The 13,239-nt window shown below is 41.1% G+C and overlaps 1 protein-coding gene across 10 annotated transcripts in view; it reads right to left on the bottom strand.

Annotated features, from left to right (window-relative positions):
- Positions 1-91: 91 nt before the first annotated feature.
- TENM1 (teneurin transmembrane protein 1) overlaps positions 92-13,239 on the bottom strand; it is a 615,716-nt gene continuing 602,568 nt past the window's right edge. For all 10 annotated transcript variants that reach the window (XM_040572077.1, XM_040572078.1, XM_040572079.1 and 7 more), the window contains 4 exons: positions 9,830-10,217; positions 7,937-9,157; positions 7,284-7,426; positions 92-5,886 (listed from right to left, as the gene is read on the bottom strand). In XM_040572077.1, the coding sequence (XP_040428011.1) occupies positions 5,128-5,886; positions 7,284-7,426; positions 7,937-9,157; positions 9,830-10,217 (2,511 nt within the window). In that variant the 3' untranslated portion in view covers positions 92-5,127. The remainder of the gene's footprint in view (positions 5,887-7,283; positions 7,427-7,936; positions 9,158-9,829; positions 10,218-13,239) is intronic.

The raw sequence follows: 13,239 nt of genomic DNA, 5'->3' as shown, positions 1-13,239 counted from the left end.
TGATGCTGCTGCTACCTGCAGGTTGCTGCTGATCCTCCTGCTTCAGCCTCTACCAGAACCTCCCCTGCTCCCTGGCTGGGGCAGGGACAGGCTGCCTGCAGCACTAAACCAATACCATTACCCAGGGTATTATTTTTTTTTTCCATTTCTACTACAGCAGCCCTTCAGCCTTGCTTCTTCCCCATCCAACACTGCCCTCACACTGGGTTAGCGCCCAGGCCAGCTGCTCCATTCTGATTTTCACCATGTACCTTTTCCTTTAGCCTTAAACACTCCTCCTGCCCCTCCAGTTCGATCTCTCCTCCTCTGGGCTGCATGTGTTATTTAATTTTTAATTTATTTTTTTCTTATGTGCATACACACAGTCATTCATCACCACCTATTTGAAGGAGGCCAGGAAATCAGAGCTACTGAATTTGCAGATGCTTCAACTGTGCTGCTCGTCCCCTACCACCACTGCCACCTTCACCCACGCAGTTCTGGGGAGCGCAGAGGCATTGAGCAGCATTTTTTCAATGCTCACATTTACTCTGATCAAGTTTAGGAACCTGTATGCAGAAACAGGCTGTGATTCTGCAGGCAGTGCTATCAGAGTTATATGCATGAACTTTGGTGAATCAGAAGTATAATTAGATATTGCTGGCAACACCCTTGCAGCTTTTACATCAAGCAATGCTGTTTGAAGCCCTTATTTTACTGTATGCTTTTTAATGACACACTCAGAATATCCCAAATACACAGTGTCAACAGAGACAATGTCACACGTTATCAGTTTGCACCTTTATTTTTTAAAAATGAAATAGTCAAAGTACTTTCTTTTTCAAATATCGACACATAATATATTAACTTTCAATATTTACAGCGTGTTGCTGGGATGTTCTTGTAGAAAATGCATGCTTCTGGCCTGAAACCCAGAGCAAAATGCATCAGACCATTTAACTGCAGCCATGTAACATAAACCTGTACAGTATCCAGTCACTATTCGGCACAGGAGTTAGAGCAGGAATAAAAAAATTGGGACCTATTGTTTCCTAGCAACAAGGCTGAGGCTGTTATAACACAATTTCTGTAAGATTAGAACCTCTAACTGGTGTCAGACAGAAACTGAAGATCTTGGCATACATTGTAAACATTTTACTGTTCATGAGAAAGCGAAAAAGGAACATTACTTTGACATATATCGTATGCTATGCTTCTCTTTCTCTTTTATTGACACTTCTGCCTGAAGAATATGAAGACTTTAATGTGTTATCATGGTTCATACAAGTAAAATACTGTCAAGGACACAATCTGATATACTAACATTTATTAAAAGGCTAAAGTCCACCACGAGATCTAAGGAAAAACCAGTAACTGTCGAACACGTTTCCTTAGACAAAGAATGGCAGGCGATGAATGCCCGGACACATCCACATGCGTCGGACGCCACCGTTCCCCGTTTCTGCTGAGAAGCGATTCTCCTTACGGTTGGGACGCGTCTGACCTGGTAATGGTTTGTGTCAAGGACAGGTTTGAGTAACAGTCAGCATTTGCCGGGGAAACCCTTACGGCCGGCTGCGGCAGCCCGAGCCGAGCACCACTGCCTTGGGCAGCTCCCCAGAGCAAACTAATGCCTCGACAGGACTCTGCCCATCTTGTTTTCCTTCCGCTGAAATAGCGGCTCCTTTGCCTAAATGCTTTTCGCCTTGGGATCTGTGCCTTGGCTTCCAACACCACCAACCACCCGAGACAGGGTGGGACTGCAGGGCAGAGAGCAGCCGCCACTGAGAGGACCTTGAGGAGCCCAAACTAAACGGCTAGAATGGGTATACCCAGTTGCACATTGACCAGTTCATATACAGTTATTTGGCTATGCTCTACATATATATCTATATATATATTTATACCTTTGAAATGTTATAGACTTGCTAAATAAATATGAAAGCAAAGGAAACATTACTTGTACACACAGTTTGGCTGTCATAAAAAATATAGCATGTATTTCTCATGGTAGGTACTTTGCTACAGGATAGTGTGCAATAGTGGTTATTTTATTATTTTAATTTAATTTAATTTTATTTATTTCGTTTCATTATTTTATTTTTTTCCACTTTCAGAACCTTGTTTGCAGTGCAGAATGCTAGCATCAAATTATCTGATCTAAAGAACAATACAAATTTGCATGCCATTATTTTTCTTTTTTGCTTTTTCTCACTTGGGTCTCTAGGCTATAGTGCAAAATAATAATAATAAAAAATGCAAACAAAAAAGGAAAACAACAAAAAAGGGAAACTACAAAACAACAACACAGAAATTATTCTAACTACTAGAAAAAGAAAATGGAGACTGAAATATTGCCTGCCTCCATCTGAGGTTGTTCATGAACAAGATGGTCCAAAGCTGTTTGCTATAGTTACAGTTCTCACAACTCACTGCTGGCTGGCCCACGTGGAGCTACAACTTCAGTCTCCAGTGCTCGTTTATCAATATAATTTCTTTAGCACTGTCATCTCAACACAACATTATTTTTAGCTTCCTAAATTACTGACACTGTTATGATGAAAGCCCTTTTTTCTTTTGTAACAGGGCCACGTAATATCATGTAATTCTTTAGACATCCATATTCTTGTAAGAAATATTGTTCAAAAATGTCCACCCAGGAACTGGAAAAATGCCAAATTGACTTTCAGAGACAAACACGTTTCACTCTTTGACCTTTTGGCATAATATGAGAACAACAGTAATCAAGGCAGTATTAAAAAACACAGCTGTAGGTAATACAAAGTGCATTTCCTGCATATAATACAAATATAACTTTAAGAAACTAAAGGCACAAGCTAACTAAATATGTATTACATACTAGAAATGCACAGTTCAAGGTAAATCTAATAGCTTCAAATATTTGTTTATAATGGATATTTAAAGCAGTTTGAAAATGATACGTCATTAGTGAATTGCAAAAAAGTATAATTGCTTAAAATATAAGTAAAATAGACTCTAATATTTGACATCTTGGATCAGTGATAAAATACATCATCACATTTATGAATGCACTCTCTATATACAATTCATAAATTATTCTTCCATTGATTAAAAGCATATTAGAGGCTCAAGGATTTGAAGGTCCATTTTTAGGCTGGTGTGGAGGTATTCAAATTCTCCATGATTTTTATGGAAAATTGTGGCAATCAGAGCTGTCAAAACTGGATGTCATCAGCTCCAAATTCTGTACAATAGTTAATGATGAGCCTGAGCAAGGTGTGTACGTGCAGGTTTTGGTCCGCAGGCCCCCCTGGCTGGGGGCAGAAGGTGGTTTTGGGTCTGGCTCTCGCCCAGCCGCATCCTGCACCCCCCAAAGCTGCTCTGGCTCCCCAGGGGAACAGAGGGAGTCGGGGAAGAGATGCTGGAGGCACAAGGCTGAGACCTGAGGCCAAGCCCTGGAGGATCCAGGTCTCAGGTTCCAGTTCAGGCTCATCCCTAACTTTGGTACAGTCTGCTCCACCTGCCCAAAAACAAGGAAAAAAAAAAAAAAGAAAAGAGGAAAGAAAGGAGGAGAGAGAAAGAAAGCACTTTGTTGGCTTCAGGAAATCTGAGCAGAAATTGTTTCAATATATTTACTATGTCTGTTTTGATAGAAATGTGCAATAACATCACTGTTACGGATACACAGGCTCTATAACAAGACTTCTAGCTTCCTTGGAAAGTCAGTAAAGGGAATGTGGTTACCCATCCCTCCCGTGTGCCCACCCCCCACCCAAGCTAATCAGGTCTTTTAAAAATGACAAGCGAAAAGAAGGATCACCTACTCTGCTATGAAATAACTGTGCCAGCAGCACATGATACCTTGGGAAATAAAAATTTCTGCCCATGCAATATAATGCTTTTCTATGTGCTCTAGATATTGAGCTGAAAAGTGAAGAGTTATCCCCGAAATGTTCTACGTTTATCAACATATGTACTATCCACACTTAGGTTCATCAACTCCCAACCCACCAATCTTCTTCAGACTCCGAAAAATGAGTAATACAACGGGATTATCAATTTGAGATGAAAATAACATGATGCCTAAACCCAACACCACTACAACTTCCAAGTGATCTGTGAGAAGAAGAGTCCTGGCCCAATGACTACAGGCAGGACTGATCCTGCACGGCTGCATATTGCTGCACCACGCGGACCCTCCCAGCTGAATAACAGAGGTTGTCCCAAAAGCACCGAGATGAAGCCCAATCCAGAGCATGCTGACATCAGGAGGGAGACCCCTGTTGACTACAGTGCTCTCAGGGCTGTTTTGGCCATCTCTGGTACCTGGCTGAATCCCAGCAGTGCAGTGTGACCCCACACCCCTCCGCCAGGAGGATCTGCAGCTCCACTGTGTTGCTGGACTCCAGCACAACCCCCACACCAAGGGAACCAGGAGAGAAGCCCCCGCGTGTGAATGGAGACGCAATGTGGTGTTCTTCACTGACTGAATGAGAGGTGGCCATGGCCCAGCAAAGGCAAAGCTCATATGGTACTGCCTTTATGTTCTGTATCCATAAAAATACTTACAAACTGTCTAATAAAAGTTGGGTTTTCCAGGTTAGAAAATCCCTTAGATCACAGCTGTGACAAATGACATGCGCAGGGTTGGTGAGCAATCACAAAGTTTCCGTACACAGTCTGGGTTTTGTACGCAATCCCTTGAACCTATGGGAGATCTCAATGGGATAAAACTACCCAGTAAATACAGGCTGCAGAATCGGGCTCTGTAACCTTTTAAATAATTGGTGAGTTACTAAATCAACAACAACGGAAAAGAAGTGGTGTTTCTTTAGAAGAAGGCAGAGCACGCTGCGCTCTCACCTGCCCCGCTTGGATGCGTGCTCTCACCCCGGGCTGTTCGTGCTCTCATGCAGCTATTAGCTCTGCTTCTGAAAAGTTTGAATACTGCCACACAAGAACTAAAAATCTCCACTGTCATCTCTCAAATAGTTAAACGAACAATATTAAAATACCATCTTCTGTCACATTTAAAGGCAGTTGGATATGTTTTTTTCCTCTATATTTATATATACAGAGTTCTGATCTAGAAAAACCAATACAATAAACCATTTTACGTTTAAAAACAGGCAGTCTTTGGTGACGCAAAGGCAGAGATTTTCTTTGTTACCTTCTGCCTATTTCACTCTGTCTCATAAAGTGAATATTATTGGCACTGTCAGAAAGTTCAAGATACTGCTCCACTGACAAAACAAAATATCCATCGTAGCCTTGTACCCGCCCAGTGCTTAGAAGCTGCTGTTTCTCTCCGTCTGTCCATGCTCTAATCCCTTCTTCCCCTTCCTGTAGCCGTCTCTGCTCCTTAGTCCAGGCCTGAGCCACGGCTCTCTGCCTGGCTATCTCTAAGACATGGTTCTTTTCTTCTTCTACGGTTGTTCCATACCGAACGTTAAAGCACAGCGCACCATGCTGGAGCTGTATGTCAGCGAAGCGTCTAGTCCTCCCATTGATCACAGAAGTCATCTGCGACACTGTGACATTGACGCCGTTCTCCAGGATGCGTCGTCCTCCGGTGTTGCCAATTAGGGCCAAATCTTCCTCCAGAGACCCCAGCTTGATGAAGTAGTGTGTGTCTCGGCCCTCTATGGTGAAGTGCAGGTTCTCCAGATAGTGAGCGTTGTTGAGGATGGCAGCGATGCGCCGGCTGTCCTCGTTAGCCACACCGATAATGTCCGCTGTCACTATACCATCCTTGATAGCAAATTTGATGCCTTTTCCAAACACTGAAGGAATAGCTGCAAACCTCAGTTGCTTCATGCTCTCATAGCACTTGCCATCACCATACCTGGGTGTCATAGGAAGTTGATCCAAGGATATAAAGTTTCGGAGTTGCTTTTGTAGCTCACACTGAATACCAAGGATAGTCTGGAAAAGAAAATACAAACAAAGTTTGCAGGAGAGGAATCTTGTAGTTCTTCATGGTGTGTCACAGTTCCTACCAATATCTTAGCTGCTTAAAATGGATCTCCAATTATTTCACAGAACATCTTGCGCATCTACAGAGCCTGGGTATTTGCACAGGCTTTCTAATCACCTATGGTACCACTTTCTGTCTCTTGGACTCTTTAGTTTCTCGAAAACAAGTGGAAAACGTGTTTATCACAAATGCTGTTCTCACACTTATCCTTCCTTTTTTCTTCCTCCCCTTCTTGAATTGTCACTCTAATGGCTGGTCTTTCAACTTATAGGCAAGGGGAAACCTGAATTCAAATCTGTACTCTTACATGATTCTAGGCAAATCACTAGGTCTCTGTGTGTTTCATTATGTCTTCTGTAAAACAGCAGTAACAGTTTTATAGCCCATTCTTTAAGGAAAGCAAGCTGTGAAGGTCTCAAGACACTAGAACAACAGGAACAAGGGAAGTTCATCAGATCTGTACATCTTCCTCTCCACTGTGGCTAAAAAAAATCTCCCTCCAACTGTCTATTTGTCTTTTAACACTATACCTATCACAATAATCTTCCTGTGTCTTTGTAATAGCTCCTTTAATATCTCAGTGATAATTTTGCCTGGACATGCTCCTAAATCTGGAACCAGCTCTGACTCCCCAACCTTCTGCACACTGCGCAGTCATCTCTGCATGGGAAAAGAAGCGCACTATATGCTGCTGATGTGACTCACAACTCTTTATACTTCCTTTTCCTGACTACATTAGAAGAAGGCATCTTTTCTCTCTCTCTGTAAAATTATAGTTCTTTGTTAACAGATGTTCTTATGGTTAAATGCAAAACACGAACACCTGCTCAGAACATCCGTAGTTGGTCCTGTTGCAGTTACATTGATTGCTAGACCCTGTGAGCTGCTGCATGTCTCGTCTTAGTGAAAACAAGCTCTGGGGTTTGAGTTTTACAGACTCCTCCACAAATCCACAGCAAGGTTTCTGTTTTCCTGCAAAGACTATGCAGAGAAACAGGCTTGTGAAGCTGTTTCTACTCTTGGTGATTTTGGCTTCTTTGCTATCTACGGCTTCTTTGCTATCAAAGACAAAAACCTGGTGTTTTAATTCTTTAATTCCATAAAATTTTTGCAGTTCAATTTGTGCACAAATGTTTTATCATTTTGCTGTGAAGTTTCTTCACTGTGTTCCTAAAAGCTTCTCTTTAAAACTCTAATCTGATGCCAGTAAATAATGCTTAGTTAGACTATTATTTGCCTTGTCTATCATGTTGAAAATAGTCACATTGTTTCCTTGTTAATCAGCATTTTCTACTCAAATTGCTTACTTCAGAAATAGAAGCAGTTGAACAGAGTTTATGCTAACCTTTCCAGGATCCCACTCTTGGGTTTTTGTTTGAAGCTGCAGAAGTTCATATGTTGTCCCCAAAGCTTCTATCTCTGGTTTTGGGAACCCAGGTAGTACATTGTGCAACTGGAAACCGAACAGCTCTAGCCAACTTCCAATGTCTACAAAATAAATAAATAAATAAATAAATAAATAAAGATTCAGGCAATGAGACATGTAAATCCTAGAAAAAGTGAATGTAGTCTACAGAAATTCAAGCTATGCAGAAATAATGATTTCACATCAATTTATGTTTTTAGTACTGGTTACAGCATTTATTTCAGAAAACAAATTATCCGATTACAAAGCATAGCAATACTCTAATCGATTGTGTACCCACTTTCTACTTATAATGGAAAAAAAAAATAGAATTATGCTGCCTCCATTCTTCCCCTAATTTTAGCATCTAGAGAAGAAGCAGATGCAGCTATTAATTATTTTATTGATTACTAAAAGACTATAAAAACAGACGAAGCTCTGTAAGTTGTTAGCTACCAAAGAAATAACTTTAATATATCTAAGACTAGAGCCAAATACTAACTTTGGATGTATATAAAGGATTTCTGGAGTATTAAATCCATACCAGAATCTGACCAAAACCTGTATTTTTGTAAGAAATGTGTTACTTTTACCTGTTGTATACTTAGCGACATCTTGGATCCTGCCAACTGGGTAGTTATTTTCAAATGAGTAGAGGTTAAATGGTTGTGGGACAGCATTCAGGTGTTTCCATATGTGATGGTTTGGAGTTGTCCACCGACCAGCAATGACATCATAGTCCCGCTGGCCCAGATGAACCAATTTAGTGAGTGAATCATAGAGCCCTCCATGAAAACCAATGATAACCTGGAAATCTGGATTAGTGTCCTGGTAGATCTCTCCATATGGCGTGTACAGAATTTCTTTTATAACTTGGCCCCGACTGCTAAACACTGCTAGAGGTGTTCCAGTGTTATCACAAGCAACATAATATTCTTCCCCACTGCTTAATTCCATTGCAATGAGATGACCTTGAAGATCATAATATAGGGATGTTATTTCTGAGCTAGTATGATTGTACAAGTGAGTAACTCTTATTGGGTTGGAGAGATCAGCATAAAAGAACTGTAGGTGTTGTCCCAGGCTTGATTTGCTTGCAACTCGTCTTCCAAGACCATCATAGCAGTACTGCACAGTCCAGCCAGACACTTTGTTGTATGCTTTGTTCAACAGACCATTAGAGTTGTACTCAAAGATCTCATTGCCTCTTTGCCTGAGAAAACCATCTTCATCCATTTTATATTGAATTTCTCCAAGTCTGGTAATGCGATCTCTAAGATCATATCTCAGAGGAGTGAGGCGTGCGCTGTTTCCATGGCTCAGCAAGTTGATGTTGCCGTTAAGGTCATAGCTGTAGCGCCACTGGGTTTTATCATTCACAGACACAGTCTGAAGTTGACCATCAGCATCATACTCGTAAAAATATCTTGTTATATTGGCATCCACACCTACGCGTATATCGCAGATCACCATACGACCCATATTATCATACTGAATGGTCATCCAGTAGGCAATAGACTTGAGAATTTCATATTGTACTTCAATCACCTGACCGTTGGCACTAAAAATTTTGGTATGCTTCATCACAGTGGTGGTTATAACTTGGTTTAAATCATAATTAATCACACTGAATTTCCCAAATTGTTCTGTCCTGCCAGAGACATCAACATAACGGTACAGATCAATGGGCAGAGGCGTCTCGTTTATCATGGCCTGCATACTTGTGACACGGAAATTGTTGTAGCTGTAGTCAAATCTGGCATTTACAAGCCCTTCTTCACTAAACCTGAAGATCTGTCGACTGATAAGTGGACCTGTCCACAAGAAACAGAGGAAAGAGGAAAAGCAAGAAAAGAAATGAACTATGTCCATAGTACACTTTACAGAACTAGCATAGAGAAGCTATGAACTTAAATATACCCTTCTCTTATTGCTACTTGACCATCTCAGACAGTACATTAACTAAGAGTATGTTAGATTATTCTCTCACAAACGTTTATTAATATTTGCTCTACAAAATATTTGTATTTTATTAACATTTGTTTAAATGAATGCTATTTTATTCATAATTATGATTCCTTTTTACTTACAAGATAATTCTAAACTGAATTTATTTTACATGGTGATTTCCTTCCTCATATAAATAGTCCTTTTGAATTTATGTTACATTATGGTATAAACAGGGAAACTTGCAAACATAAACAATAAACCAACTTGATTTAGTATTTAGCAAATATCCACACAGTGGAATAAAAACAATCAAACATTGTAAGCGCTATTCCAAACCAAGCAATAAAAAGAAAACTGTATTTCAAATGGGACAGCTATATATGCCTGTGGACACAGACACAGACATATACACACATTTTTTTCTATTGAAACATAAAAAATAAGAACTTGTAGACATAAAAATAATGGAATTTCATGCCAGGTAAGTGCAGGATCAGGACCAAAAATTTTAGCAAAGTAGTTACAGTTACACAAACCTGTTTGCCTGTATCTGATGGTACAGATGAACCCATCATGCATTAAGTGTATGGTTTTAATAACCCCAGAAGATTCCTCATAGGTAAATGTGACTTGAGTAGTATCATAAAGGATCTCGGAAAGCCGGGACTGCTTGGTGTACTTGTAAAGGACTCTGCGACCTGTCCCGGGATACAATGTTTGCAGGAGCTGTCCGTCTCTGGTGATATCCTGGATGAAAGCCGCGGTGCTGTCCGGCGGGGTGTAGATGTTGCGGTAGTACCCAACAGACAGCATGGTCTGCAAGGTATGGCGCACCATGCTAGGCATGGTGACCGAGAGCAGGTAGTCTGACTGGTCGTACTCGAAGATGTAGCGGCGCTGGCTGTGCAACAGGAGCATCACAGACTGCAATCAAACAGGAAGGGCAGTGTAAGTGGCTGATCAAGCAAATTATTATTCATTCATCTGGTGAGTGCCTGAAGATTAAGGAAATGCTGAAACAACCATCCGCTCTTGTAGGTTGCTCTTACTGTCTGTGTAGCTCTGGGTAAAGCTTTCAGCTTCAGCAGACCTGGCCAGCAAGGTGGCATAAAGCAGAAGGAGAATGATAATAAGGCTAGAGGTAAGGACCCCCAAACTGGAAGGCAGATGTGGCTCTCAGTGCCATTTCAGCCTCATGCTGACTTGCCATGTTGCTTTGAAATATTTAGGTCATCCTCCCAGGAAGCTAAAACAGAGGGAACCTCTTCTTCAATCACAGGTAGAGCATCTGTACCAACAGATGTTTCTACAGGAGGTGGAAAGGCGAACCATTCAGTGGTGTGTACATGGTGTTTAGCTTTTATTGGTATTCTGCATAGCTCTAGCACAGACCTACCCCTTCTTCTGTATGTCTTCTATGAAATGTACACCACCCCAGAGGCCCCAGTATCCCTGTGCTTACAGAAGGATGAAAATGGTCTGCAGGTTCTTTGGTGTGACTACTTCTCTCTCTGTTTTTGAATGTTTAAAAAGAATAAAATTTCTACACAGGTACTTGATATTTTGCCCTGGGTTGGTTAATTGTGGCTGGTCAATGAAATATGTTTTTCTTTCCTTTTTTTTTTTTTTTTTTTTTTGGCAGATGAGTATGCAAGCATGGCAGATATTTTTCTTTGCAAATGTTTCTGTTTGGGTTCTGTAAACCTCTCCACCACTCCCGTGCAAGGTCACAGCATGCAGCATACAACCCTGCTGGTGAACAGTCACTGTTGAAGCAAGCATAATGAGAGCACAGAGTGAAAATGTATGGGAGAGCTTTGTGGCCTTCCTGCAGCCCTGGTGAGTGGCCTGGATGTTTCAGAGCGCTGTGCATCCTTACCCCAGTGCCTGAGCTCAAATGGAGAGTACATCCTGAGCAGTTCTGAGCTCACGGCCCTGTAAGCAAATTTGTTGGGCTTTTCTAAACTGAGACACCATGCAAAACAAAGTTTTACAAGGAATGTGTGATTGTGCTTTTTCATAGAGCATTGGGAAAAGAAATCAGGAAAAAGGCTTTTTTTAAATTTTATTTTTATTTTTTACTTTTACCTCCAAACTCCTCTGCGGGAAGAAAATACCGAGAGCTCAGCCCTGTGATGTGTTAAGCAACTTTGTTTGTAAGGCACTGTGCTCTGACAAATAACCAGAATGCTCATTCAGAGGAGAGAAGACAGGCTAAGCCCGGACCAGCCTCTCTTGCCCCCTGACCTGTAAGGTGTGTGCCCTCCTGCCCTTGCTGATGGGCACCCACCACCTGCACGCCAGCCCAGGAGCCCCAACACATCCCAATGTGTGCCAACAGACCTAGACACCAAGCTTTTTTCTGATCACTTTACTGCTGGTCTGCCAAGCACTTCTAACACACATGGAGTTTATTTTAGCTTCACTTTCAGTCTACAGTCCCCAGCCTGCAGTAAACCACGGGCTGAACTCTCTCCTAGCACTGATGTGACGCTGCTCTCTATATACTGCTCCCGGGCCTATTTTTAAACTGTCTGCCATTGACAGAGTATGAATAACAAGATCAGAAACATCTCTATTATAATTTTAGTGCCCCTGTGTGCCATTTTACAGCACTTTGTGGCTTTTCCACTTTTGTCCAGGATAGTAAAAGGCTAGACAGTAGAAGGGTTGGAGACTTACTGTCCTATCTAGCCTATTAGGGACACTATAGAGAGAAAACAAAATTAATTCCCTATTCATCCTAATAATATTACGATAGGTTTTTGCACTATCTGCACAAATTGGATCCTAATCGTTTTAAAGGATTTCAGATGGGAGCTGGTAAAACATCCAAAGAGCTGTCATGTTATAAGAGCAGCCAAAGCCTGGTCAGCCACGTAATGACTGATGCAACGACACCAAAGCCAGTGGCAAGAACTGGGGGCTCTGCTGGAAACAGGCAAGTGCTGGGCACGGCCACTAGATGTCATTTCTGTCCAACACACGCACACAGCTGCTCAGCGAGTTTGTCTGGAGGTAGACAGCGGGATTTGGGATGTAAACTGGAAGTATTCAGGTTTTATAATGCCATCAGCTAATTGAGGAGAGCGACCAAATCAAGAGAAGCCCAATGTCATCAGTGAGAATTAATTCCAGTACTACCATCACAGGGCTCTTGAAAACTTACTGGGACTAACCCTGGAAGGAGGAGAGCTTTTAGAAGACATACAATTAACTCATCAAGTGGTAATAAATGGAAAAGTAAATAACTAGGAGTTGGAAGTGAACTATATAATTGATTTTTTGATAAAAGGAATTATTGAGTCTTATGAGGTTTCAGACAACATTTAGCAATCATTACATACTTAACACAACGAGCTATTGACTTTAATGGGCCACAAAATGATATCTCAATGTCTAATTTGGACAGTGAATTTATCTTTCTTTGGCACAAGTAACAAATTGTGAGGAAAGCACATTAAATAGCTGGGAGATTATGTCCACGGTGTGTATGGCTTTCAATAATTTAGTGACAAGTTACAGTATAAATCAAGCCTGACTCTACCTGAGTCAGTAGGCTTTTGTCATTTGCTCCTACAAGATCAGGATTTGTCCACTTGTGCAGAATTCCAGAACGACAGGTTCAAATCATATGGCTTTATTTATAAGCTCATCATAAGCTATGAGCAAACAAAGTGGTTGGAAAGATAAAAAGCATACATCTTTCCAAAATTACGGTCCATTAGGCCCAAAGAAAAAAATAAAAGATTCCAAAAGGCTCGTTGCCCAAATATTTGAAAGCTGTACTAAATGCCTGTTTACTTGCAATTTGAAGAAGAGCATACAGACAAAAGGAGCCCTGACAAATTTATCTGAACCAAACTTCTGAAGCTTTCAGGGTTTGCCAATCTTGTTAACAAGTGCAAGAACCATACTGCATGCAGACAAGGAAGGAATCACATTT

Source organism: Cygnus olor, chromosome 13, assembly GCF_009769625.2.
Source record: "Cygnus olor isolate bCygOlo1 chromosome 13, bCygOlo1.pri.v2, whole genome shotgun sequence".
In the NCBI taxonomy this organism is placed as follows: Eukaryota; Metazoa; Chordata; class Aves; order Anseriformes; family Anatidae; genus Cygnus; species Cygnus olor.
Note: the sequence above shows the minus strand (reverse complement) of the source record. Positions and strands in the feature narration are given on the sequence as shown.